This window comes from Gamsiella multidivaricata (assembly GCF_025024155.1).
Source record: "Gamsiella multidivaricata strain RSA 2152 chromosome Unknown BC939scaffold_10, whole genome shotgun sequence".
Lineage (NCBI taxonomy): Eukaryota > Fungi > Mortierellomycota > Mortierellomycetes > Mortierellales > Mortierellaceae > Gamsiella > Gamsiella multidivaricata.
In genome coordinates this window covers 122,539-145,966 of record NW_026251718.1, presented here as the reverse complement: position 1 = coordinate 145,966, position 23,428 = coordinate 122,539, and the positions used below count along the sequence as shown (strand labels likewise).

General features: G+C 49.1%; 8 protein-coding genes across 8 annotated transcripts; 4 read left to right on the top strand and 4 right to left on the bottom strand.

The window, feature by feature from the left end:
* Positions 1-754: 754 nt before the first annotated feature.
* Positions 755-3,448, bottom strand: BC939DRAFT_509470 (uncharacterized protein; the record flags this gene model as incomplete). Its single annotated transcript, XM_051561085.1, has 9 exons — positions 755-885; positions 1,003-1,122; positions 1,235-1,681; positions 1,781-2,060; positions 2,146-2,319; positions 2,496-2,576; positions 2,695-2,841; positions 2,988-3,132; positions 3,225-3,448. Coding segments are annotated over 9 exons (1,749 nt in total), but the record flags the coding sequence as incomplete, so codon positions are not given.
* Positions 3,449-4,015: 567 nt separating this feature from the next.
* Positions 4,016-7,298, top strand: BC939DRAFT_441043 (uncharacterized protein). The gene is made up of 4 exons (XM_051554165.1): positions 4,016-4,576; positions 4,681-5,114; positions 5,211-5,272; positions 5,371-7,298. The coding sequence occupies exons 1-4, from the start codon at positions 4,323-4,325 to the stop codon at positions 7,186-7,188; spliced, it is 2,568 nt and encodes an 855-aa protein (XP_051415626.1). The 5' UTR covers positions 4,016-4,322; the 3' UTR covers positions 7,189-7,298.
* A 1,229-nt stretch (positions 7,299-8,527) lies between these two features.
* Positions 8,528-10,358, top strand: BC939DRAFT_407431 (major facilitator superfamily domain-containing protein; the record flags this gene model as incomplete). Its single annotated transcript, XM_051552871.1, has 2 exons — positions 8,528-8,683; positions 9,027-10,358. Coding segments are annotated over exons 1-2 (1,422 nt in total), but the record flags the coding sequence as incomplete, so codon positions are not given.
* A 907-nt stretch (positions 10,359-11,265) lies between these two features.
* On the top strand, positions 11,266-12,933 carry BC939DRAFT_393478 (WD40-repeat-containing domain protein; the record flags this gene model as incomplete). Its single annotated transcript, XM_051552094.1, has 4 exons — positions 11,266-11,449; positions 11,549-11,674; positions 11,797-12,726; positions 12,848-12,933. 4 exons carry the CDS (start codon positions 11,266-11,268, stop codon positions 12,931-12,933), a joined length of 1,326 nt encoding a protein of 441 aa, XP_051415624.1.
* Positions 12,934-13,094: 161 nt separating this feature from the next.
* Positions 13,095-14,061, bottom strand: BC939DRAFT_441039 (uncharacterized protein). Its single transcript, XM_051554164.1, has 4 exons — positions 13,946-14,061; positions 13,795-13,825; positions 13,595-13,653; positions 13,095-13,458 (listed from the first exon to the last, which is right to left on the bottom strand). Exons 1-4 carry the CDS (start codon positions 14,018-14,020, stop codon positions 13,201-13,203), a joined length of 423 nt encoding a protein of 140 aa, XP_051415623.1. The 5' UTR covers positions 14,021-14,061; the 3' UTR covers positions 13,095-13,200.
* Positions 14,062-16,202: 2,141 nt separating this feature from the next.
* Positions 16,203-19,509, bottom strand: BC939DRAFT_10733 (major facilitator superfamily domain-containing protein). The gene is made up of 6 exons (XM_051549895.1): positions 19,411-19,509; positions 18,963-19,253; positions 18,661-18,830; positions 18,514-18,580; positions 18,148-18,409; positions 16,203-18,040 (listed from the first exon to the last, which is right to left on the bottom strand). Exons 2-6 carry the CDS (start codon positions 19,177-19,179, stop codon positions 16,453-16,455), a joined length of 2,304 nt encoding a protein of 767 aa, XP_051415622.1. The 5' UTR covers positions 19,180-19,253; positions 19,411-19,509; the 3' UTR covers positions 16,203-16,452.
* On the top strand, positions 18,956-19,924 carry BC939DRAFT_10735 (uncharacterized protein). The gene is made up of 2 exons (XM_051549896.1): positions 18,956-19,257; positions 19,407-19,924. Exons 1-2 carry the CDS (start codon positions 19,160-19,162, stop codon positions 19,723-19,725), a joined length of 417 nt encoding a protein of 138 aa, XP_051415621.1. The 5' UTR covers positions 18,956-19,159; the 3' UTR covers positions 19,726-19,924.
* A 17-nt stretch (positions 19,925-19,941) lies between these two features.
* On the bottom strand, positions 19,942-23,427 carry BC939DRAFT_407421 (GC-rich sequence DNA-binding factor-like protein-domain-containing protein). The gene is made up of 3 exons (XM_051552870.1): positions 23,239-23,427; positions 21,857-23,106; positions 19,942-21,763 (listed from the first exon to the last, which is right to left on the bottom strand). The coding sequence occupies exons 1-3, from the start codon at positions 23,348-23,350 to the stop codon at positions 20,018-20,020; spliced, it is 3,108 nt and encodes a 1,035-aa protein (XP_051415620.1). The 5' UTR covers positions 23,351-23,427; the 3' UTR covers positions 19,942-20,017.
* Position 23,428: the final 1 nt, after the last annotated feature.

Here is a 23,428-nt window from a genome sequence, read left to right as displayed (position 1 = left end):
CAGTCCATACTGCGAGGGAAAGGGAATGGGATATAACATGGAGTGTATGTGTATGTATACCTTGACTAATATGTATGTTTATTCCTTCGTTAGTCAGCTAGGCCGCACAAAGACATACAAGAGAAGTCGGATGTGTCTTTAGGGATGAGCAGGGACAGATGGGAATGTGGTTTGGAGCAAAGGATGCAGAAGCAGAAGGATGAGAGGATTGTTGAAGGAAAGAAGAGAGGAGGGAGGATCAGAATTGGTATAAAAAAGAAAAGAAAGAAGTGATGAAGGGATGGAAAGGATGGAGTGAATGAAGGGGCGGAGGAAAGACGAGAGAAAAAAAAAAGTGTGAAAAAGAAAGACAGCAAGGACGAATCTTTGCCGTGACCAAGCCACTTGAGATCAAAAATGAAAAAGGTGATGGATATATTCAATTGCTTATTGTGATGGCACTGGCACACGGACAGACATAACTGCTGCTCATTTTACGGCGCTTCTCCTCCGCTTCCTCCTCTTCCACTTTGTTTTTATTATCTTTTGGTTGCATCTATATCGAAATAGTATTGGCGCTCTTCTTTGAAACGACCCACACCAGTGAACCTGTGAACCTGTGATCGGGCTCCATTAAATCAACTCAACATAACTTGCAGGAAACTGAGCTGTTGCACCCCGCAATGTACCTAGTCGTTATAATGAGGAATAGTGAGGATCCAAAAAATAAAATAAAAAAAGCACAGGCCAATCTAGACATACGCACTTCGTTGCACTACAAAATCAATGTGTCCTTACCTTCCCACCATCCTTCGGAGCAATCCGTGCTAGTGAGGACAATAATGTCCCCTTCCCGAATCGTTAGCTCCAAATCAGATTGCGCATCGTAGTCGTACAGTGCGCGGACTATCAACCCATTTTGAATGGTTCGCAAACGTTTTTCATGTTAGTGGTACAAGGCATGGTACAGGTATATAAAGATACAGAAAATAGATTCATGGATACAGCTGCAAGTTACTGTACCTTGCTGAATTGGAGCTGCTTCGCTTTGTGCCTCGTGGAATTGCTCGATCTCGATGTAAGATGCAGGGATCAGACCCGGAGCCGATCCGTTCAATTGGCATGTTACCCATCCAGACCCATCTAGATATCAAATTATCAGAACAGATAATGAATTTGACGGTCGTAACTAGGGACGTCGTGATCGTAGAACAAGCCTGAGGAAATACAAAAAAAAAAAAAAAAAAAAACATACCATCTCCTTCGATGACCGTTACGACATCTCCAGTTTTTACAGAGAGCTCTGCGGGACTCGTTGCATCATAGTCGTAAATGACATGAGCCTGGACTTGATCAAGCGAGGCGTTGGATCCAGACTCGCGGAAAGAGGTCGATGCCTGCTTTGAGAGCTCCGAGATAGGCGTAGCCGATGGAGTGTACTCTGGAGACAAGGAGGACACCGTATTCATGGTCGACGATGGTATAATAATAGAGTTGCGCTGCGCCTTGGCGCCACCTTTGACATTGCTACAGTTGGGCGGTACCTTCATCTCGCACTTGGAATGGCAGTTGTATCCGCAGTCGCGGCAGGTAAATCCCTGCTTGGCAATGCCCCAGATGGTCGATTGGCAGTAATCGCAAGATGTTGGAATCGTGAAAGAGGCTGCTTTAAAGTCATGGGGCTGATTCTGCACTCCGGTCTCTGTTATACACATTGCAGCAAAACACTGTCAGGGTTAGTTCACGCATGTAGCCACAATCACTTTGCTACTTCGAATTGCAGTCGTATAACTGGTGCTACCTCCAACCGCTTGAACGATGGTGTTGATTTCCGCTTCATAAAGAGCACTCATGGTCTGCAGAAGAGTGATGGACCGCGATGTCTCGAGAATATTCTCGTTCACTTCCTCCGGGTCTCCAAGGCTGCTATTCCCAGTGTACGCCTCTTTGAGATTCTGAAGTCCCTCCATATCCTTGAGTCGAGTATTGATGTCTACAATAGTCTGCGCTTGCTTTCTCCTCAACTTCATCAGCTTGTTACTCAAAAATACGCGGGCGTTATCATCAACAACGAGTTCCTCCTATCAATATCAAAGGTCGATCGACATTAGCGATCAGTACCAGCAAGGGATCCATAGATATATCGTAACATCGATGCCGATCAACCGAACGTACTGTGTCATTGAAGGTAGGCGAGGATTCAAAGACCTGATCCACAGGAGCAATCCACGGCGCCTTGTGGGAACGGATAAAAACGGCAGAATCGGCAGAGGCATCGATTGCGCGCACTGCATTGACCATCGAACTCAGGTGTGCTTGAGCTTCCGCTGTCAGGTTGGACTCTAAACCAATATATCCCTCCCAAATCTCCTTAAGACCCTCGATTCGACTTTCGTCCAGATATTGCATATTCTATGAGTACAGCGCCAAATATGCAACACTGCTATCAGTATACAAAGTACGTTCAAGGCCAAGGTCAAGTATGTCGAAATTGCACCTATGACAGGTAGCTTTACGTCGGATAGCTCTGGAACATCTTGTTCATAATACTTTCTGCGATGAGTGTTGAGCACTTGCAATGCTAGGACATACGAATTCTAACAGAGGTAGCAGCAAATAGATAAAAAGGAGAAATATTAACGTCAGGATCAAGTGCATGCTGCGCGGCATGGTTGAATGCATGAGCGCATGGTAAAATCTTGTGATCACCCCTACTTTGTTGTTGTTCATGTCCAAGATATCCTGGTAATACGAGCGCTTCAATTTTTCCTGGTTCTTTTCATCATAAGCGCGCTCTTGCTTCTGCTTCGAGCTCTCAACCTCCTCGCAACTGGCATCATATTTCGACTTTGCCTTATCACGCTCCTGTGCTGACCTGTCTCGTTCTGAGAGTAGCTTTTGGGCGAATTGGATATGCTACATAACGATTGCGATAAGTTAGTCAAAATGTGAAGGAACTAGAAGAGAGAATGCCCTGTAAACTTAATTATGACAAAAAAAGCGGATACCTTTTTGCGAGCTTCGTCCTTTTTGGCGGCCAGTACTTTAAGAGGATCATGCACTTTGGAAATCAAGGCCTCTGAGAAAAGCTGTCTATCCCTGGACATTGCCTCTGTATCGTTCAAAATGGAGGTCCACGCTCTGGATGCTGTCCTGTTATGGATCGATTGTTGAAGTATAACATTAGATTCAGCATATTGGCAGTGGCATGACAGTATCGGCACAAAAATCCGGTGGGTACATACGTTCCGTCGCTGATGCTTGGGTCGAAATCCGGTTCGATTGGTGAAGCAGGCATTCCACTCTGATTGAGCTTCTTTTCCTTCTTGTGCTGGTACTTGCGCACGAGCGTCTCAATTCTGTGAGCATAGTCGCGCTCGATGTTTGCTCTCTCCTTGCAGAAGTCCCGAAACTCGTTTAGGAAGGCGATGCCATCGACCAGGTGTTGATTGATAGTAGGTATTTGATCCTAAATGATGAAAAATACATTTAAACGTTGTTAAGTAGGCGGCCTTGCCGCTAATGCTGTGTGCATGCGCGCGTGTGCCTCCGATTAAAGGCGAGTGGCCGCAGTCCTTAGCGATGCGAAGCAATGAGCAAGCGTGCCTTAAGTTCGGCGCCAAAGGAGACGGGCTGGCCCTGCACCTGCTGAGCCTGGGTTGTAGTGTCCATTGGAGAAGCAGAATGAGATTGATTGTTGAAGGTGCGTTGATGCAAAAAGGAAGGAAGCAGGGCATATTAAGGTTTACCAGATGACAAAACCATATGGGCGCGTGCTGTAGCCCTTCCTTCCTGTCAATTCAGAGTCGAGTCATTCACTCAGGAACGCCGGAATGCCGAAGTTGGCTCGGCAGCATGCAGTCTTGCTTTTACTCACCTTCTCACCTGCAATGGGAAGCAACGTAGCCCTCAATTGATGCGATGGCTACTTTGCACGCGGTCTTCAGGAGCGCTTTTTTTTATTTCATAAAATCTACGTCAACCGCAGGGCTCGAACCTACACCCTGCGCGAGGAAATATATCTAGCGGCACTGAACGCCTCCCGAATGGTACTTGCCAAAAGCGATGGCACTGTTCAAACAGGGTCATCAAGGAGAGCATCGCCGTTTTCATCACTACATCCTCACTTAGCCTGCATACTACAGCCCTGAAACCCCCGCATTCGCCGAAAGCACACCGCTCCCCTTCAATACACATCACGCTTCACCTCAGCAGCCCTTCCTTTCGCTCTCATTCTATTTACTCTATTCACCCTATCCCCATTTTTCTTTTTTCTTTCTCCGGCTCCCTCAATCAGCGCACCTGTCTTCACTGCAAAAGAAAGACCCTTGTCTCGTCGCTTCATGGAACAACAGCAACAGCCGCAGCAGCCGCAGCAGCCGCATGAACCGGTGCATTGCTTTTGGGCCTTGATGACCTATGGCGACCTTCGGTTCATCTACCTATCCTCCTCTGTCCAGCGCGCAGTCTCAGCAAAGTACAAGCAGCTCCTCGGTCAGTCTTTCTTTGACTACATCCATCCAGACGAGGCTAAGCTGGCACGCAAGGACCTGAATGCCTTTATGGATGTCCATAATCTATACGGCAGCGTCACTCGGTATGCACACCTCATTCTTTTTTGCTTGTGCTTGCTTGATGCCAGGTTTTCTGCTCGTTGGACTTCATATTACTCATTCCAAGCGTGTTGCCGTTCTGCACTAGGTGTCGATTTCGGAATGTATGTCCAGAGTGGCAGCTGAAAAAGTTCTCTCGACAAACAGGGTCTGTCGCCGCTGCTTCAGCCTCGGCAGCAGCCTCGGCAGCAGCCCTGAATGCCGCTGCTAAAGAGGGTGGGCTCTCCTCGAGAGGCCTGGGTCGAGCAGGACTGGATACAACTGGCATTAATAACGGCGGCGGCAGCAGCAACAGCAGCACTATTCACAATAACAGCGATGATAATAAAAACGACATTGGGAACGCTCCGATACTCTCGGCTGAAGGTCAGCCTATAGATCAGGAAACACCGGACGAGGAATGCTGCAAAGACTACGAAGATATTTTTCAGAACGGGGAGGAGGACGACTTTATGATTCTGGACGTCGTTATGAACGTTGTGAGTGATGAAGTCGTCCTTGGCTTCTTTCACATTGATGGTCGTAAGTTCCTTTCTATGCACCGTCGATCCTTGTGATAGCTTCAATTTCGTCCGCGCTTTCCTGACATCTGTTTGCGATTCAACCACCTTCCTATAGAGGGTCTTTACAAGGGCTTTTGGTCAAACGGCATCTGCGGTGAATCCAAGGAGTCTTTGGCGGTAAGTGCTCAATTGTGAGCGAGCATGGGCCCTTGATTCATCAGCGAATAATCCCGTATGGACTATACTAACCAAAAGAACCCCTTCACCCCCCTCAGAGCCTTGCCCCAGAAATCATGCGCCATTTACAGGACTCTGTCGATGCTAAAAACATCTCTACAGGATCAGATCATCGACTGGACTCTAATTTATCATCGACATCGAGTCCTCGGCGGCAGACCGACAATCGGACGAAACGAATCTTCCAAATCTACGATTCCCAAAACCGGAACCTACTACTGACGTGGCCAGACCCAGGAAATAAGACAGGAAGCTCTGGCGCCGGGAACGGCACAGTCTCCTACAACCCAGATCTCTATACCCAAATCGTCAAATCGCACCACATTCCAGCGGATGCACTCGGAAACACGACCTGTTTAAAGCGCTTTTGTTCAAAGCACGCCCTTCCCAATTTAAATCCTTCAAGCCAGGAGCCCTCGTATCAAGTCGAATCCGTCTTCATCCCTTACGGCTACATCATCTTCGCGTGCTTTCAGACCTCCCCCGCGACACCTGTGAACACTTGGTCTACGATATCTTCTACGGCAATATCTGCTCCTACCACACACGGATCACATGTTGCTTCACCATCACCAGGTTCGCGCTCATTTGGTTCGAATTATGAAGCAGGTTCACCCAACGATCATCTTTCAGGACTTGGTTTGTTATCATCGCCAGGTGGAACGGGATCGAATCTATTTGGAGTTGGAGGCGCTAACTCCCACGGATCGCCATCGTCGACGCTCAATTCGCCCCTTGTCATTCCCTCTTTACCGTCTCTTTCGCCGTTCTTGAAGCACGCAGTTGTAGGCCAAATGACAATGTCATCGGCACAAGTCCCGAGTCCATCGCCAACTGGACCCATAAGGAACACCGGCAATAGCAATCACTCATCGGCATACCACCCATATTCTAGGAGCTCGGCTCTTTCCAGCGCATCGTCCGCGGGATCGTCTCCATCAAACCTGCCACTACCAGAGTCTATGCAGGAGTCTCTCAGTTTCCTGAATGATTACAAACCAGGGGACATAGACGGCAGAGGAGGGACTTTACCGAGCGAAAGACGGGGAACGGGTGACCTTCTAGCACATTCGATGTGGCATGCCTCTACTCCACATCCGGCCATCGCTGCCATGGTCGGACATGCACTCGCACCATCTTCGCTCTCCTTCCAGCGGACGGTTACCGTAGATGTCCGTCCGTCACATGGTCGCCAAAAGTCATCATCGCCACCATCATCAACATTGGCGGCGCCAGTCGAACTGCACTCCTCCGGAAATGACAAGGATACAAAATCTCGCAAGATGCCTCCCTCGCCTCGGCACCCTGCGCATGACGCTGCTATCAGGAAAAAGCCATCGTCCTCCGCATCGTCTTCGTCTCCTCCCGCGACTCTGCAAGAGCTCGACTCAAATGGTAGCGCAGGCCATGTAACACACGTTCTGCGGGTACAGGAGGAAAAGGCGTGTGAGAGTTGTGGAACGACCAACTCTCCGGAATGGCGTAGGGGTCAGTCTGGGAAGAAGGATTTATGTAACGCCTGTGGTCTGCGGTATTCTCGGAGTGTAGCCCGACAGAACCGTCAGGCACAGAAGCAGCTGGAAGGCAAGGTCCCAAAGACAAAGGTTGCCAAGGCTGGCAAGGCCACAAAAGCAACCCCAAAGAAAGCGGGGGGCGCGACGGACATAGCAGACCACGGCGCCCAGACGAATCGAATGCAGCAACAACCACAACAGCCTCAGCCTCAGCAGCAGCAATCGCAACAGCAGCAGCCTCACTTTGGTCAAGGATACACTTCTTCATCGTATGCAAACACAGGTGTGGTTCCGACCTATTCTATACCTGTTTCGCAGCCATCCTTTTATCATGGACCGTGATAAAGATAAGGGTGGACATTTGGAGCAGTTTCCTGCTACTCTTGCCTGTTTCCGTTTCATTAATTCCTGCACAATAAAGTCATGTAAACTAGAATCAGTATTACTCCGCGTTCACTGTTCAAAAGGTGAAAAAGAGGGATATGGCCAACCATTTCGGCAGCTGTTTGCGACTATTGCAGCCCTTTTTGGCTACGAGACAAGACTTGAGACTCGTCAAGGTCATAAGGACGTGCCTACTAGAGTAAGCAGTTGACTGCGGCGTTCATACAGCAACATTAGATGGTCCATGTGCTGGTGGATTGGCTGTCAAAAGGCGTTAACGAATGGAGAACGTCATCGTCGGCTTTATCGTGCAAGTAACTGCATCCCCGCTTGTCCTACCGGCACTTCGACAGATGCTCAAGAATGCTGGTCGATAAGTCGATGAGCCATGGATGAATGTGATTCAGCGTAAAACTGATGATTTTGCTTCCTTTATGGCGAAAAGAGTATTACAGTTCGCGTGAACGAACGCATCGCAGCGACCAGCATGGTGGGACAGATATCCACAGTCGTTGCCCCAGGGACGAAAAAATCGAGCTCGGCAATCTGATAGGACAGAAATTAACAAGCCAGGAACGCGGAAAGGGCAGTAGGAGCTGTCCCGTTCTTTTTATTGGCCAGAGGCAGGCTCCATCTGCAGGATGGACTCTTCCACGGATTCTATGCTGTAAAATCAGTTTTAGACGTGGTACATGGCCATGGGTCGTGGCCAACAACTGGCCGTTTTGGAGTGGTATTTTCCAGGCGGGCAGCAGGACTTACACAAGGACCCAGAACGCGAGCTATTTTTTATTTATTTTTTACCAGGGAAATGGATGGAATTCCGAGAAAGTAAGAAAAATGCACGAGTGGATGGGTGGTCCAAACGCGTGCGCCCACGCGATTTTACATTTACTCCTAGAACGTGCACGCCTGCAGCCAATCAGAACGCGGTCCTAGGTACTACAGAGACAGTCTACCAACCTGCTGAGTCTCTTTCTTCAGTTCCACTTTCGCCCTCGAGGGAATTACGACCAACCCAGTATGCGTTGGTGTGTCCATCCTTGCGCTCATCTTCCGCCTGGTGTCCGCTTTTGGACGGCGTAGAAACATAACCTAGGGAGGAGCACGTTGGTGCTCCTGCCATCGTTGTTCGCTCGCTCGCTAAGTGTTTTACACCATGGGTGCATTCATTTCACGCTTCCACACTGTCCTTCCAGACCCTATCGAATCCGTCTCAGTCAATGGTATTTCTGTTATAAAATGGCATCCTTCTGCCTCTCGACCAGGGATTCTTGTCTCCTCAGTCTTGACAACTCATCCTTCAATCCATCTCCCCCTTCAACTTCCACCTGCTCTTTGCAAGTCGATCCTTTTCTTCGCAATGGCAAGCCCTTTTGCTGACTTTACCCCGCTCGAGCGCCGTAACCTCATCATCTACATGGTCGGCATCATGCTCTACAAATTTGGTCTGGTAAATACTTTCCTGTCCCTCTTCTTCCTCTTCGACAAACCATCATGCCTGGACTTCTTCGTCTTTCTTCCTACACCGATAAATAGCACCACCATCTCACTTAACCTAAAGTTGGCCCATCACGCCTCCTACGCATTTTGCTGCGCAACTCTATTCGATATTAAGGCGTATCCCATCGCCACACATCTCCACCGCGCAGAGCATCCCCATCTGTGCATGATGAACATCAGCTCCAGGCTATACACCACCCCTTGTCCCCCTCGACCCCTCCTTCTCTCTCTCTCGCTCTGCTTCTTCCTGAGGTGCACTAACATTGATATCATTGTGCTTATACGAATAACAGGAAGCCTTCACTGGTTCCATTACTTTGCTGGCTACCGATCGCTTTAACGAGGCACGGACCTTTACCAACCTGGCCATCCTTCAGGGTCTCAACCAGGCATTCCAGTGTGTTGGATCCATTGCTATCGCTCCCCTGATCAAGCGCTTCCCCACCCGTTCGGTTCTCGCGACCTCAATAGCCTTCTTCGGTCTCCTCTCTGCCCTCATCATCATTATTGATGTCTCCACCGGAGGCAAGATCCCTCTTGAGGGCAAGCAACGCTATGGTCAATGGAGCTCACTCATACTCTTCCCAATCTACAGCATCATTGGTATCTGCCACGGAATGGTCGAGCTCATCCGTCGTGTCATCCCCAAAGACATTGTCGGTGGCGATATCGTTAAGCTGAAGAAGATGGATGCCACCGTCCATGTCTTCTACGAGATCGCCGGCACCGCTGGAGCCTTCTTTGCCACCTTCCTGGTTCTCAACCTTGGCAATGCCCTTGCTCCTTCGATGACGCCCTTCCTCTTTATCCTCGCCGCCGTCGCCTGGTCTTTCATTGGTCTCTTGAGCTCTGACCACGAGAACCGCAAGGCCCTTGCCTCGTTAGAGGATCACTCGCTGATGTCGCAGATCGGACATGGCTTCACTCACTTTGCCATGTCCATGTACCGCGGCGCTCAGATCGTCTTCTCGTCCCGCAGGTTTATCTGGCTCATTCCTGGCTACTCTATCCCTCTGTTCACCCACCGCTATCTCGAGTCTCAGCTGTCGCCTGCCTTTGCTAAGCGCATCCTGAAGCAGGGTGCTTATGCTCAGATCATGGTCGGAGGATCCAACTTTGGTGAATTGCTCGGAGCACTTTTTGTGCTGTTCTTCGCAAAGAAGATCAAGACACCCCTGCCCTGGTTGCGCCTTGACGCTTTGGGCCTCTTGCTCGTCTGGGTCCTGCCGTATTCTTATCCCGATCCCGCAAATTCTCTCTCTTTCGCCTGGACTTTAGCCGCGATTTGGATCCCCGTCTCGTTCGGCTGGGCTGCCGGCGATGTCTCTCTGGCCGCGTATATCCAGTCGGCCCTAGCCAAGATCGAGCGCCCTGATGACAGGGTGTCGCCCCTGGGTGCCGTGATGGCGTTCTTATACGTCTTCTACATTGTCCTCTATGCAGTTCTTGGAGTTGTCCTGGGACGCGTCGTTGATAATTACAATGCGAGGGGCGATATCCGCCCTGCTCTAGTCTATGTCGGAGGTGTCATGTACACAGTTGTGTGTGTCATTCTCTTGCTTGCGACCTTCATTCCCAAGGGTTCCTTTGCTCTGAACCCTGACATCATTGACGACGTCGAGATCCGCGAGGAGGACGAGTTTATTGCAGATGAGACTGCCGCCTATGAGGTCAAGGGAGCCTACACTGACGAGATCAAGAAGACGAAGACCCAGGAGCTGCCCGTCGATCCTAAGACTGCCTTCTAAACAGTATCATAATGAAGCTTAATATCAATCAATATGCATGTAGCTCTACATTTTTTTTTTTTTTATTGCCACCAACTGTCTGGTATAAAAAGCCACACCTATTTCAAGGGTCCAGGCAAGGATGCTGGATACCCTTTGCATCCCTCCATCACTCTCATCGGATTCGTCAGTTTGGTCATCGGCAACATTCACGCGCACCAAGAGGCAGTGCTGCGTAGTCGTATACCTTTCCATCTATCATATAACCCACTCTACACCTTCCTGCTTAGCCAGAAAATCCACATTATCCGGGTCTTCCATTCTCGAAAGGCGATATCATGTCTGACCGCTCCTCCCCAGAGACAAGCCCTGCCAGTCCCATTGACGCTACAGTGGCCGCACGCGCTGCTGATACTGAGGAGCCCGAGATAGAGTTCCTGCACACTCCCTCGCCTTCTATCCTCTGTCCAGTGTAAATGAGCGCCTCAACAAGTCGTACTTACTCTTTTTGCATTCATATTTGTCAATGCTTTCTCACATCTACATTTTACTCTCTACACACACAGCTGCCACGACGTATGTCGAGACCCGTTGATCACGAATGGCTGCAATCACTCCTACTGCGCATCCTGCATCTACCACAGTTTAGAGATCGAACCCTTTTGTCCGCTATGCCGAGCACGCATCAAGCTGGAAGGTGAGAAGAGACTATTTCCGCAATCAAGGTCCGATCGGATGAATGATTATCTACTCATTCACTCTGATAGACATGCAGTGACTAACTGGCAGTTTCGTCGGTTTCTCAATGTTAGACCTGCACCCGAACCTGGCATTGTCCGGTCTGATCTCTGAACTCCTTGTATATTGCACCAACAAGGCCTATGGATGCCCACAGATTGTTCGGCAGGACGCACTTCATGGGCACGTTCTTTACTGCTCCTATGCACCCTCAGTCTGCCCCAACAAGAACCTGGGATGTCCTTACAAAGGTGTGGGATCTTCCTGGTCCATTCCTAGCTATATTCTGTATCCACATTTATGACCAGCTAGCTAACAACGACGTCCTTTGATATATCTTCAACCTATAGGAACTATGCGAGACGCTAAGGAACATCTCCATAACTGCGTCTATGAGCGATTCAAAGGCTACATTGACTTCACCAACAAGCGGTTCGAAAAACTGGAGTCTCTTTTGGCTGTACGTGGATCGTTCGGTGACGTTTGTAATGCCTTGTACTTCAGAGAAAAACTGTGATATTCATCGTCTTGTATATATATAACCTCTTTTAGGATCAATCTAGAGAAATTGAAAAGCTTCAACGGATTCTCAGAGCAGGAAAGGGCGTGGTGTACACTACAGAGGCGGATGGAAGCGACTCTACATCAAAATCGAATAATGAGCCAGATGGATCCCAGCGTGGCGACTCATCACCGTCCTCTGGAACAAGGCGGACGGTTGTCTCGACTTTTCCTCACGATGAGATTACATGCCATCGAACCATTGCCATTCACCCATGTGGCGTAACCAGTGTGGCCGTGAATCAGGATAGAGTGTTTGCAGGAGCGCACGATGGTAGTACCAAGGTATTCGATATCAACACTGGGGAGCTTCTAAAGGACTCGAAGGGACATACGATGTCTGTCTGGGGACTGGCTGTTGTTCCCTCGGGCGATCGCTATTTCAGCGCTGGATCAGATGGAACGATTAAAGTCTGGGATTGGCTCAAAGAGGACGAAGAAAGCTGTCTGGTCAAATCAATACCGGACCATAATGCGAAGGTCTATGGTCTTGTTGTGGACCAAGGGCGACTGTACTCGGCATCTTCGGACAAAACTGTCAAGGTCTGGGATATTGAGACACTGGAATGCCTTGCGACCTTCCAGGGCCACACAGGAGGCGTCAACAGTTTGGCAGCACTCCCGGATGCCAGCTCACGCCAGCTGGTGACAGGATCCTCTGACAAAACGATCAAGCTTTGGGATGTCACTACGGGAACCTGTCTAAAGACCGTCCGTCGAGGCACCAGCGAGGTTTTGGATGTCGCAGTTGGCGATGGTATGATTTTTGGAAGTACCTATGATGCCGTCATTCACGTCTATGACCTGAACGAGACGCGGGAGTTGGGAACACTCAGCGGACACAACTGGGAAGTCTGGCAGCTCGAGTACGGACAAGGCCACCTGTTCAGTGCCAGTTTTGATCATACCATCAAGCGATGGGATCCACGGCGGTTCCAGTGCGATCTTACGCTAAAGGGTCACAAGAGTAAGCAGCAAAAATCCTCATACTATTTTCCAGAATCGGTCAAGAAGGATCTTCGTATGAAGGTTTGTGGTTTGTTTTATGCTCAATGTCTTTTTATCTTTACATTCACATCTCGTACTAGGTTTTGTCCATGGAATGGCGCTGGCGGACAATTATCTTGTCACGGGATGTGCCGATCGCACGATCAAGGTGGGTTCGGCTGAGTAAATTGGACAAAGGTTGCTGAAGACAACAAATCCATATTAATCCTAACATCTATACGTGCTCCTTTTTTCTTTTTCTTTTTTTTTTTTGGCATAGATCTGGCGATAAATTTAAAAGCTAGAGGATCGCTGTAACCAACAACATTCAAATAAACCAGGCGTATCAGCGTGAATATTGCCCTTGCACATGAACGTAGTCTGCTTTCGTTTTCAGCTCATTACAATGTTCGCTTGGGCACCCTTTATTTATTATATTATGTGATCCAGAGCATTACTTGCGTTTCTGGTCTGATGCCGTTGTGGTTTCGGTCGCAGGGGTTGGTTTGCTCTTGTCATCACTGTCTTCATTCCTGGAGGCAACGAGCTTCAGTTTTGTATCGTATCCATGTTTTTGAAGATCCTTCCATGTCTCCTCTGGTTCGCTCGAGGTCTGGAGATTGTACATCTGCAAGAACCCTTTCAGGGTCAATTGACCCCTTTCGTCCAGGTCCAGGAATTCACTGATCTCGGCACGTGTGTCCTCGTCGAACTGTCGTATATATCAAATCCACAGCAAGGAGGGGAAAAAAAAAAGGGATTAGTTGTTGAAAAAAATCCCGCTTGTGCCTTTGGTTCAGGGTGTCCTCGGACATTGGAGTGCAACAAAAGGTCGTGGGTCACTTTACCACGTCGCCGTTGGTGTCCTTCGCAAACGCGTCCAGTTCCGAGGTGCTCAACGCGCCATCTGGTAGAAGAAAAAGAGGTACCATTGTTAGTCAAGTACATAAGACATCGATCCGTTCTCTTCTCTCTGCCTGGGCAGCGTACGAATATCTCAACTATCTCAATTAATCCATGCTAGGGAGACCGCTCGTCCCGGCCGTACCTTTATCAACATCGTAACGCTTGAAAATGGCCTATTGATAACCAATTACACACCAAAGGGCAAGAGACATGCGAAACCATGAGACATTTTGCGCTTTGCAATCGACATACGAATGCAGCGGATCTCTTGAAAATGGCAGCCAGGAACATACCACCAAGGCGTTCTCGCACTCTTGGGTGAGCGCACCGTCTTCGTCAACGAGTGTAGGAGGGGTGACCAGAGGCATGTGGAGATGGATGGCAACGTAAGAAGCTGATGTGAAAAAAAAAAAAAAAAAAAGGCGAGAGATGCAAACTGAATACGAACACAGGGCATGCATGTTAGAATGTTATAAGCGGCAAAATTTAATATAAAATACTAGAGCGTTGAAACAACCCTTTCATATTCATTTCCATTTTGCCGTAGTTCTTTTGGGGGAGGAGAGGAAGCGTAGCATGACTCCAATGCTTGCTGACTGGCAGTGATAGTAGCACTAGCAGCACTAAAGCGGAAAATAGTTTAGGAAGAGTACGCGAGATGGGCGCGGTTGGGCACACTGAAGGCTGAGATCTCTGCGATAGCGGTGTGCGAGTCCACGTTTAAACGATGGGCAGTGCACTATATTGATCTATGTAGCATATGGGTGGAGAAGTGCTGTAATATCGAGAAAGAAACATTTTTTTTTTTGGTTCCCAATCGATACGGATATCGTCCATTGATACTCATAGGAATCCAGCCGTGATCATGGCATATTTAATACCAGACTGAGAGCAGCTATCCTTTTTTTTTTATTGGCGCCAGACCCCTTCCCCCCCAGACGCTCCCCCAGTATTCATGTATTCACACCGATCCCCAAACTCGCACAGAGTATCCATCACGTGGTAGTTATTCGGAACAGCTTTCGCGTTTCTAACAATCGAATCGTCTCATGAGATGACCAAGACGATTCTACGATATTAAAGATAGGATCTTTTACTCATAGGCACCAATAGACTCTGCTTGTTGAGCAATCCATTTGGCGCGTCTTCTGTCTCCGTCTTCTGTCTTCTGAACCGAAAGGGTCCAACGAAGGGGGACAAAGGGATGGGTCGCTTCAAGATAGCCGCCATTGCCAGCCAGTCCAAAAAGAAAAACACAGCGGACAAAGGGCAGGGTGCATTTAGTTTGAAGAGTTTGCTGGATTCCAACTCTAGGTTTTTAAGATAGGAAAGGGCCATTTTTTAAATATTGCAGTCATCAAACTCCTTGAGAGTCTCGAGAAGATGGAGATTTCTAGTACTTTTCCATGATATGACGATGTTCTGGCGTGCTCATGGTCGGAGCGTGCTTTTTCCTGCTGCCCTTTATGCCTGCCTTTTATATCTGCAGCAGCGTCTCGTATCCGTTCTTGACCACCCCCTATTCTCGTCGACTGCCTGCTCAATGATCGTGGTGGAATAATACGTCTGCGTCTGGCGGAATGTAGCCTGGTTGATTGACAGGGACACTCTCAGCTTGAGTTTGACTTGAATTCCTCGATGTCTGCTTTCCCATTCACATCATTCTTGTAATAGCGTCTCAGAAAACCAGCAAAAGCACCAGGCGTCTCTTTTAGTGCCGCAATCGATTTTAATCCCTCGAGAAATTGAAAAACATTCCTTGTGTTCGCGTGTATCGAAAGTTGGAGAGGCTGCCAGTCTCTTGGATGATTCTCTTTGAAGAATTCGTGGACATGCTTCGAAACGTTGACAGCTGCTGCACTATACTCTCCTAAGAGATGGGAACCATCTCTGGGAGGAACGCGGATATGGTTCAACTGGAAGAGGAGCAGGAACAGTGGAGAATTCAAATAAGGTTTCATTGGGATGGCTTTGCCACTGAACTGAAGGCGACGCCACTTAAAAGCCATCCCCCTGAGCCTGAACCTGCGTACATCTCGACAACACTCAGCGATATCAAATGAAAGATAGTATTGTTCCATGTCTCCATGTCGTCTGGACTTATTTTTAAGGATGCTTCGTCGACAGTTGTCTTTAATACCATGCCCTTGCTGAATGTGCCCATACCCACCGTTATTTTTTTTATACAATTCGTGTTTGGAGAAAGGGCCAGATCCTTCGTGCATATCCAGCGAGGATATTTAGCGGTCCATACACGCGGCCCTTTGTATAGTGTTTGCACTGGGTCGAAGGTAGAGTACCCCAGTTGAGCCAGTGTCGGCAAGATTGGGTAGCCCTTTTTATACCTTTCCTTTATCGCTACCTTTTGAGAAGAATATCAGTGAAGAGAGATGTGGGTCCACGCCTCCGCATTTAGAGAATACACTTAGACTACTAGATACTTATGATCTGAACATGGCACTGACTCCGATAAATATAAATCAGCGCTTTTGAAGTTAATGATCTCTTTCTTCCTTTTTTTTTTTTAGGTACGCTTGGAAATTTGATCGAGGTTGTAGTCGTTTAGAGGCGTTTTTATTATTTGCAGCCTGTTTAGCATAGTACTCTATTCAGTACTCAGTGATGTAGCGACACTCAATAAATTCAAATTCCTGCTTAGATGATACTGTCCCGATAGCCAAGACTCCTTCAACCTCATATATGTCAGTCTCTTCAAAATCAGCCAGCATAAGTTTGAGTTGAAATGCTATATAGTTGGCATCCACGTAGATTTCCTTTTTTATTTGGAAGGAAACCCCATTCACAGTGGAGCAACGGTCCGCGGTTGCTTCCACAGTTTCAGGCTAAGCAACGCTGCTATCCCGGCCATGATACCACCAATCCGAAGCATCACGCCAATGGTCTCCGGGTTACCTGGCTGGTCTAACTCTCCTTCTGTAGCTCCATCTGCCCTGGGTTCGATAGCCGCAAACACCAGGCTGCTCAGAAAGCTGACCAGGAACTGAGGCAGCACAATGTAAATGTTGTGGATACCAAGCAACGCGCCCGCTGAAGTGACCTCAACTGTCGACTGTGCAGATATGGACGGTGGTTCCGAGTGACTAGTTCGTGAAGATGTGCGGCCAGCGCCACCAGTACCACGGCCATGTCCGTTAGCGTTGCGCTGCTCACGACGATGTTCATGAGAGTATGTCCTGGAACGCCGCGTGTCCGTGGTAGAACCATTGTGGGAATGCGAAGAATGAGAGGAGCACCGTGAAGAGCGAGAATGATTACTGCGCTTCTGGACCAACCTTCGATCATCATCCCCGCTCTCATAGTTGTCGTCGCTCGTAGCATCCGTCTCAGAATTTGTGTCCAAACGTGCCTCGGGCTTATCCTGATCTGAAGATACTGTCCATCCTAAGGCACCCACGGCGAACGATTGTCCCTCGACAGCTGCGGGCGATGGTGTACTCGTCCGGTTTCGGAAAGAGTCCGCGTTCGATACCCCCGGCCGACTACTCTTGTATTTCGATTCTGCAACGGTAACCGGCTCGTCTAGACTCTCGCGTGCCCGTACGGGCTGGTACTGCCTTCCGCGACCACTCTCGCTCATCCTGATCTCCTCGCCTTCGTCTTCACCCTCGCCCTCGTCATCTTTTTGATATAGCACTTCCGCCATCTCTCCTCGCTGAGATTGGCCTGTCCCACGGAGACGATCCTGATGCTGCTCTTCCTGCATCTGTTGTGAAATGACTTCGCCCAAAATCGAGAATGGTGCCCACATTGTAATGGCCCATGCGACACCGCAGCAAGCGAACAGGATGGTGGATCCCTGCAAATCATGTATATACCAAGTGCTCACTAAGGCAAATGAGACCAACGCCAACGACATCGTATACATTTTGGGTAGAGTCAGCCCAGGAATAGGAAGGCTCAGCCATCTTGGCAACCGCAACCTACGCCATCTAGATAATCGCTTCATGCTCCCGAGTTCATTTTCTGATGCACTGGTCGACCTCGAGTTTGAGAACGGTCCATGAGATCCAGTGGAAATTTGGTCCGCGGAACTGACAAAAAGTGGCAGTATGATGGACCCTCCGAGCGACACGATCGAGTAGATAAGCAAGCAGAACGATCCGGCTCGCACTGCTGCATCCTGAACGCCATTCACTGGATCCTGACCAGCCGGTAAATCGGGTTCGACGGGGTTCCCGTTCTCTGTCTGTTCGCGGGTATAGATTTCAGCGATATAAGTCGAAGAGTAGAACAAAAACGGGAACCATCCCATCCAAGCAAAGAACTGAACATTGCACAGCTGCTGAATCCTGGTTGGTAGATAGCGAATTGCTCGAAGCACTAGTTTGAATCCCTGCAAAGTCTCATCGAGCGATGATCCTGAAGTCCTACATTAATGTGAAAGGGACACCATGTCAGTTGCAAATCATCTAAAAAAAATATAAAAAAAAACCTAGATTAATGCTATGCATTGAAGAATTATAGCCCTACTTACTTTGCCGCTCGAACCATGACTCGCTCAGTGACAGTTAAACATGTCAATCCAACTGTGAGGATCAAAAACAGGCAAGCAATGATACAGAGTCCCTTGATCTGCGTGTCACCAAAGGCTGGGATGAATTGCGGGAGATTAACGTTGCCCATGAAGTATCCAAAGATACCGCCAATTCCCATCAATCGACTCGCCCATGATGCTGCTGCTTCCTGCTGTGAAGACGGTAGACTATCCACGATCAATGTCCTACAGCTTGCTTGCACTGAATGCCATATCCAAAGAGCCATCGAAATGCGTTAGACATCTGTAAGATACATTGGATTGACATCATGATAACGGCGATCGTATGCATATAGGAACACATACCGCAGTTGATCGCAAAATCCAGAATGTATATCGCTCCTACTGCCATAAGAATTGTTGCATTCTCCAACTAGGAATAAAGAAAGAGAAAGGGGTTAGCAAGATGACTCCTAATAGAATTGTAGCAGTACATCGACCTTATTGACATACGTTATCGTAGTCGGCGCCAAAGATTCCTCTTATGATATCTCTACACCATCCAAGGCAGAGGAAGGATACGACTACGGCGGCGACTCCAACTATGAGAAACGGCCGCCGCCTTCCAAGCTTGGATGTGCATCGATCCGATAGCACGCCGACGACAGGCTGCATCACCAGTCCTATGATCCATGCCCGAAAGCGAATATTACAGCAAGGTGAGCAGTGATATATCATTCATTCCACATGTGTCTTGTCGATAGCGCTTCTCATGGCATGCAAAAAAAAAAAAAAAAAAAAAAAAGATACCGTACCGGAGAGTGGCCCAGCCAGCCAGACTAGTGACATGAGTGATTTGGAGAGGCCGAGCTGGAGCAGGAAAGGTGTTCCGTAGGCCATCTCGATAGACCCTATAAGATTGCAACATTCGCCAGGTGAGCGCACTGACATACCAACTATTGAGCACAAGAGCATAAACCAACTCAATTTCCACGCCGGGCTGATGTAGCTGATGTTCAGAAATGATATCATCGATTGTGGAAGCAGGTTATTCCTGGTATTTGGGAGGCACAGCCCTGGCCTGGTACCTACAAGTGAACTGGAGACTATATGCCCATAATACCGAGGATGCCAATGTGCCAATCAATACAAGGGCAGCGGACAAAAGAAGGATTAGGATAAGGTCGTTTCTTGTACATAAAAGATACATGGTCGCAGCTTCATTTTCTATGGAAATGGAAGAAAACGAACGACCTTACATACCCCATAAGAGCTGTGGTCAAGAAAATCATCCGCATGGTCCTGTTAGGTCCCCATATACGCGCCCGCCCATGGAGACCAAGTTTGCGCAAAGAATGTGAATCTGCAGTGTTGTCGATGTCCTCAAGATCAATAGCCAAGTTCAAACTGGCCCCGTCTTCTATGTCGTCGCTATGCTGTGTCTCGGCACTGTTGGGCCGATATGGAGTATGCATCCCAACCATGACGGCAATTTATAACGCGGCGGCCGTCGAAGTCGAGAGAGGAGTGTGCTTGTTAAGCAGGAACGGCTGCTGTCTGCGTGAGAAGAAAATATAAAAAAAAGTAAGATAACGAAGGAAGAAACGAGGGAGAAATGGAGGCGAAAAGAGAATGCCGAGGAATGTAGCTAGTCCAGTCAGAAGAAAGAATCCGCAGGTGAATGAGAGTATAGTGCAATGGAACTAGTGGGATGGCATGAGTGAGGAAGGAGCTAATGGAGGCAAACACTGGTCTTGTCTCCATGGAGACACAGTTGGTCTGGTTTCGTGCGCACTGGTTTCTATTTGAAACTTTATTTTTACAACGCGCGCATGTAGCAGTGTTCGATAATAATAATATACACTTCGTCTTATGATTTGGCTCCGGCGCCCTTTCCGGCGCCTGCTAGGACCATTAGCTCTTCTAGACCCGTCGGCATCCACACTCCCGTCTCCTCCGACTTCACAAACGCAATCTCGTCCGTCATGTGCACTAAAATGCCCCCTGCTGTGCCCGTCGAGTTGCCGCCCAGTCGATACAGCGGCTTGCCTGACCGCTCATGCGTCTGCTTCGTCATCACAAACAAAAGCGAGTTCTGCGTCGCATAGTCCTGCATCAGATCCTTGAACGATACTGATGCCACTAAATGCTTCTTCGTCTGCAGCCGTCCCAAGGGATCTGAAAACGAACCTCCATTGGACCCGGTTCCGTTGCTTTGCGCTCGTGCCTGTGCAAGATCCGCCGGCGCCATAATCTGAAGTCCCGCCATGAACTGGTTAATCATATCCAGACCCTGTCGGAACCCCGTCGCGACGCCTGTCTCCTGCAGCAGCGCTGCGGGGAACAACGACTTCCACCACTGATACCATTGCGAGATCTGGTCCAAGTCCTTTGTCGAAGGGTGTGTGAGCCAAAGGTACAGCACTTGATGCCATTTTGGGAAAAACTCATTCACCAGCAGCGAACTGAACGTGGTGCTGGGGAAAAAATGGTGCCATGGCAACACCGCCTGAAGGATCTCGACCGTTTGGTTCCGTGGGTTAATCTCAAACATCTGTAGCCCCTCCACAAGCTTGGGCAGTACCGACTTGAGAAGGAGCAGTTCCATATCAGCAGCATCAAAGACGCCCCGCCAAGGCTCCAGCACGCGAAGTGCACTTGGATCGAGGACATTCCAGGCTGTGAGTCCTGAAGCCAGCTTCCGGCGGATATCGCCAAATAACTCCTGATTCAATCGAGCCTCGCCAATGACAAGCAGCCAAGGGTGAATCCAAGTATGCAGCATGAGCGAATCGCGTGGGCTCCATTGCTCGACTTCTTTTTGAAGTTTGGGCAGTATGAGCTGCGTGATGATGTTGTCCCGAATAAATGCCGGCAAGAGCGGAGGCGCCCATGCCTCCAAAAGCTCAATGACGGGGTCGCAGTCGCGTGGATTCCACTCGTTGTTGATCGCAGATCGAACCTTGGGAAGCCAATAGTGATTGAGAAGACTCTCATAGGCTGTCATCTGCTCGGGATGGGCTGGTTTGCTGCCGTAAAAACCGCCTGTACTCCGATCGTCATCATAGATCACCTTGCTTGTCCTGAGTAGCTTTTGCCATCGTTGGAACAGTCCAGCGCCTAGCGTGGGATTCTTGAGAACCTCCCAATCCTTCAGTAACCTCTTGAAGCTCTCTTGAATTGCGGCAATGACGACCTGATCCAATTGATATACTTCATACTCGTCGTAATACAGACCTGAAAAAAGGTCGAACGGTTCCTTGAAGGCCATGGCAATGTAGTCCTCCTTGAGATCAATTACCATTGCGCCAGTTGTGTCGCTTGTAGCCTGTCGAATCTCATTTGCAATCTGTGAACATTGGTCCGTAATGACCATCACCTTCGTCAGTCGCTCGAGTCTGATCTCGTCCTGTACAAGCAGTTTTTGCATCCTGTCCTCCTCTGCCTCCAGAACAGCCTGTCGGACGTGGTCTGCCTTCTGTGTTCTCGCTTGTTGTTCCAGGTCTGTTGTTGAAATATCGGCCATGAGCTGCAGATTATGGCGCAGCTCTGGGAAGCGCTCGTGCTCGAAGGAAACTGAAGAGCTAATCTGACTTAGTGATGAAAGCTCACGCACCTAATATCACGAGCAAAGAAAGGATGTCGATTAGTACAAAAACAGGTTTCTGTTTGATACAATTCAGGTATAGCATGCCTGCATGGCACTTACAGTCTTTCCCGTCAGATCCAGGATCTTTTGCGGCTGTGCCTGGAACATGGGCAGATCCCCAGACTCTATGTCGTGCTGGATCTCCTCGGCAGTCTTGTACTCGACCTTGACCCCCTTCCGTGATCCTCGACTACTTGACTTTCTCCAGCCATCCGCCCTGGGCTCCTGCTCCTTCTTATCACGGCCCTTAGATTTTTGTTTACTGGATGTTTCGTCCTCATCAGAACTCACAGCGACGCCCCGTCTCTTTTCCTCGGCACGCGTCTGCTCTGTTTTTTCCTTAAAGCCCTTGAAACCAATACCCATCTTAACGGGTCGCAACTTTGTCTGAATGGGTTCGACAATACCAGCGCCACCTGCTCCTAACCCGTATCCTTTCTTCCATCCCATTTTCTCCAACATCTTGAGACCGAATCCGCTACCCTTCGCCGAGAAAGCGCCATAGTCTTTGGCAACTGTGACTGGTGCGATCGCGGGTATATCTGGCTTAGGACTGGATGCGGAGGCTGGTGAGGCAGGGCGTGGTGATGGACTGCTTGGGCTTGATCCTTCTCCGCCAAGTCCAGCTCTGTTTCTGAAAAAGCTGAGGCTACTGTAGTTGCTGTTCCTGCTTCGTGGTTGACCCCTAGGGCTGCCATCGATTGGCGTTGACGATCCAGCATCGCTGGATAACCCAAGACCAGCCCTTATAGATGCAGCCATCGCCTTGTTCTTGCTTGGTGTACTATTAGAAGGTGAGGGGCTATCGACCACTGATTCCTGTCCTAGAGATGGCGTGCTGAATCCGATTCCGATGCCTAGTCTGGATCCAATCTGTGGTCGCCCTGCTCTATCCTCATATGCATCGACTTCCTCTTGGTCCCGTGCTCGCTGTGCTTTGTATGCAGCCTCTCTTTCACTCCGTGCTATCCTCTCGTCCTCGTCCTCGTCGTCACTCTTGTCATCGTCTTTATCGTCCATGTCCATGTCCTCCCTGCTATCGTCAGAACCGCGAGCGCGCCCATCCTGATCACTGTCGCCAGCCATGAGTTCGTCGCCCGTGTCTGAAGAGCCTCCGTCAGCCACGTTGGATGCACGCGTGTCTGGTTTGCTGCCCGATGATGAAGCAGGGACAAACGCAAACCCTTCCCGCCTGCGAGTCCTAGAGCGGCCCCCAGTCGAGTGAGATGCTGCGCCTTCGTCCTCCTCCCAATCGTCCCCATAGATCGCCTGCTCTTTCGTCCGTTTACGCCTTTCCCTATGCATAGGATCTATAATACAGACAGAGACATATATAGAGAATATAGATTTAGTTCTTTGCATTCGTGCGTATGGCAATGGGAGTAGGCTTCACACAATCAGCGCGTGGACAAAGAAATCGACTCGAGGGCCTACACCCGTACCTCTGAATTGGTTCATCTCGTCCTGGAGATCTCTCTGAGTTATCCCGCGATCCTGTGGCTCGTCATCGGAGCTGGAGTATGCATCGTCGAGAGCATGCTTTTTCCTGGCCATGTTGGATTGTAGGGTCCGCTTCTGTTACTGTTCAGAGTGGTGGATAGCTTGAGCTGAGCAACTGGCTTGCTTTTTGCT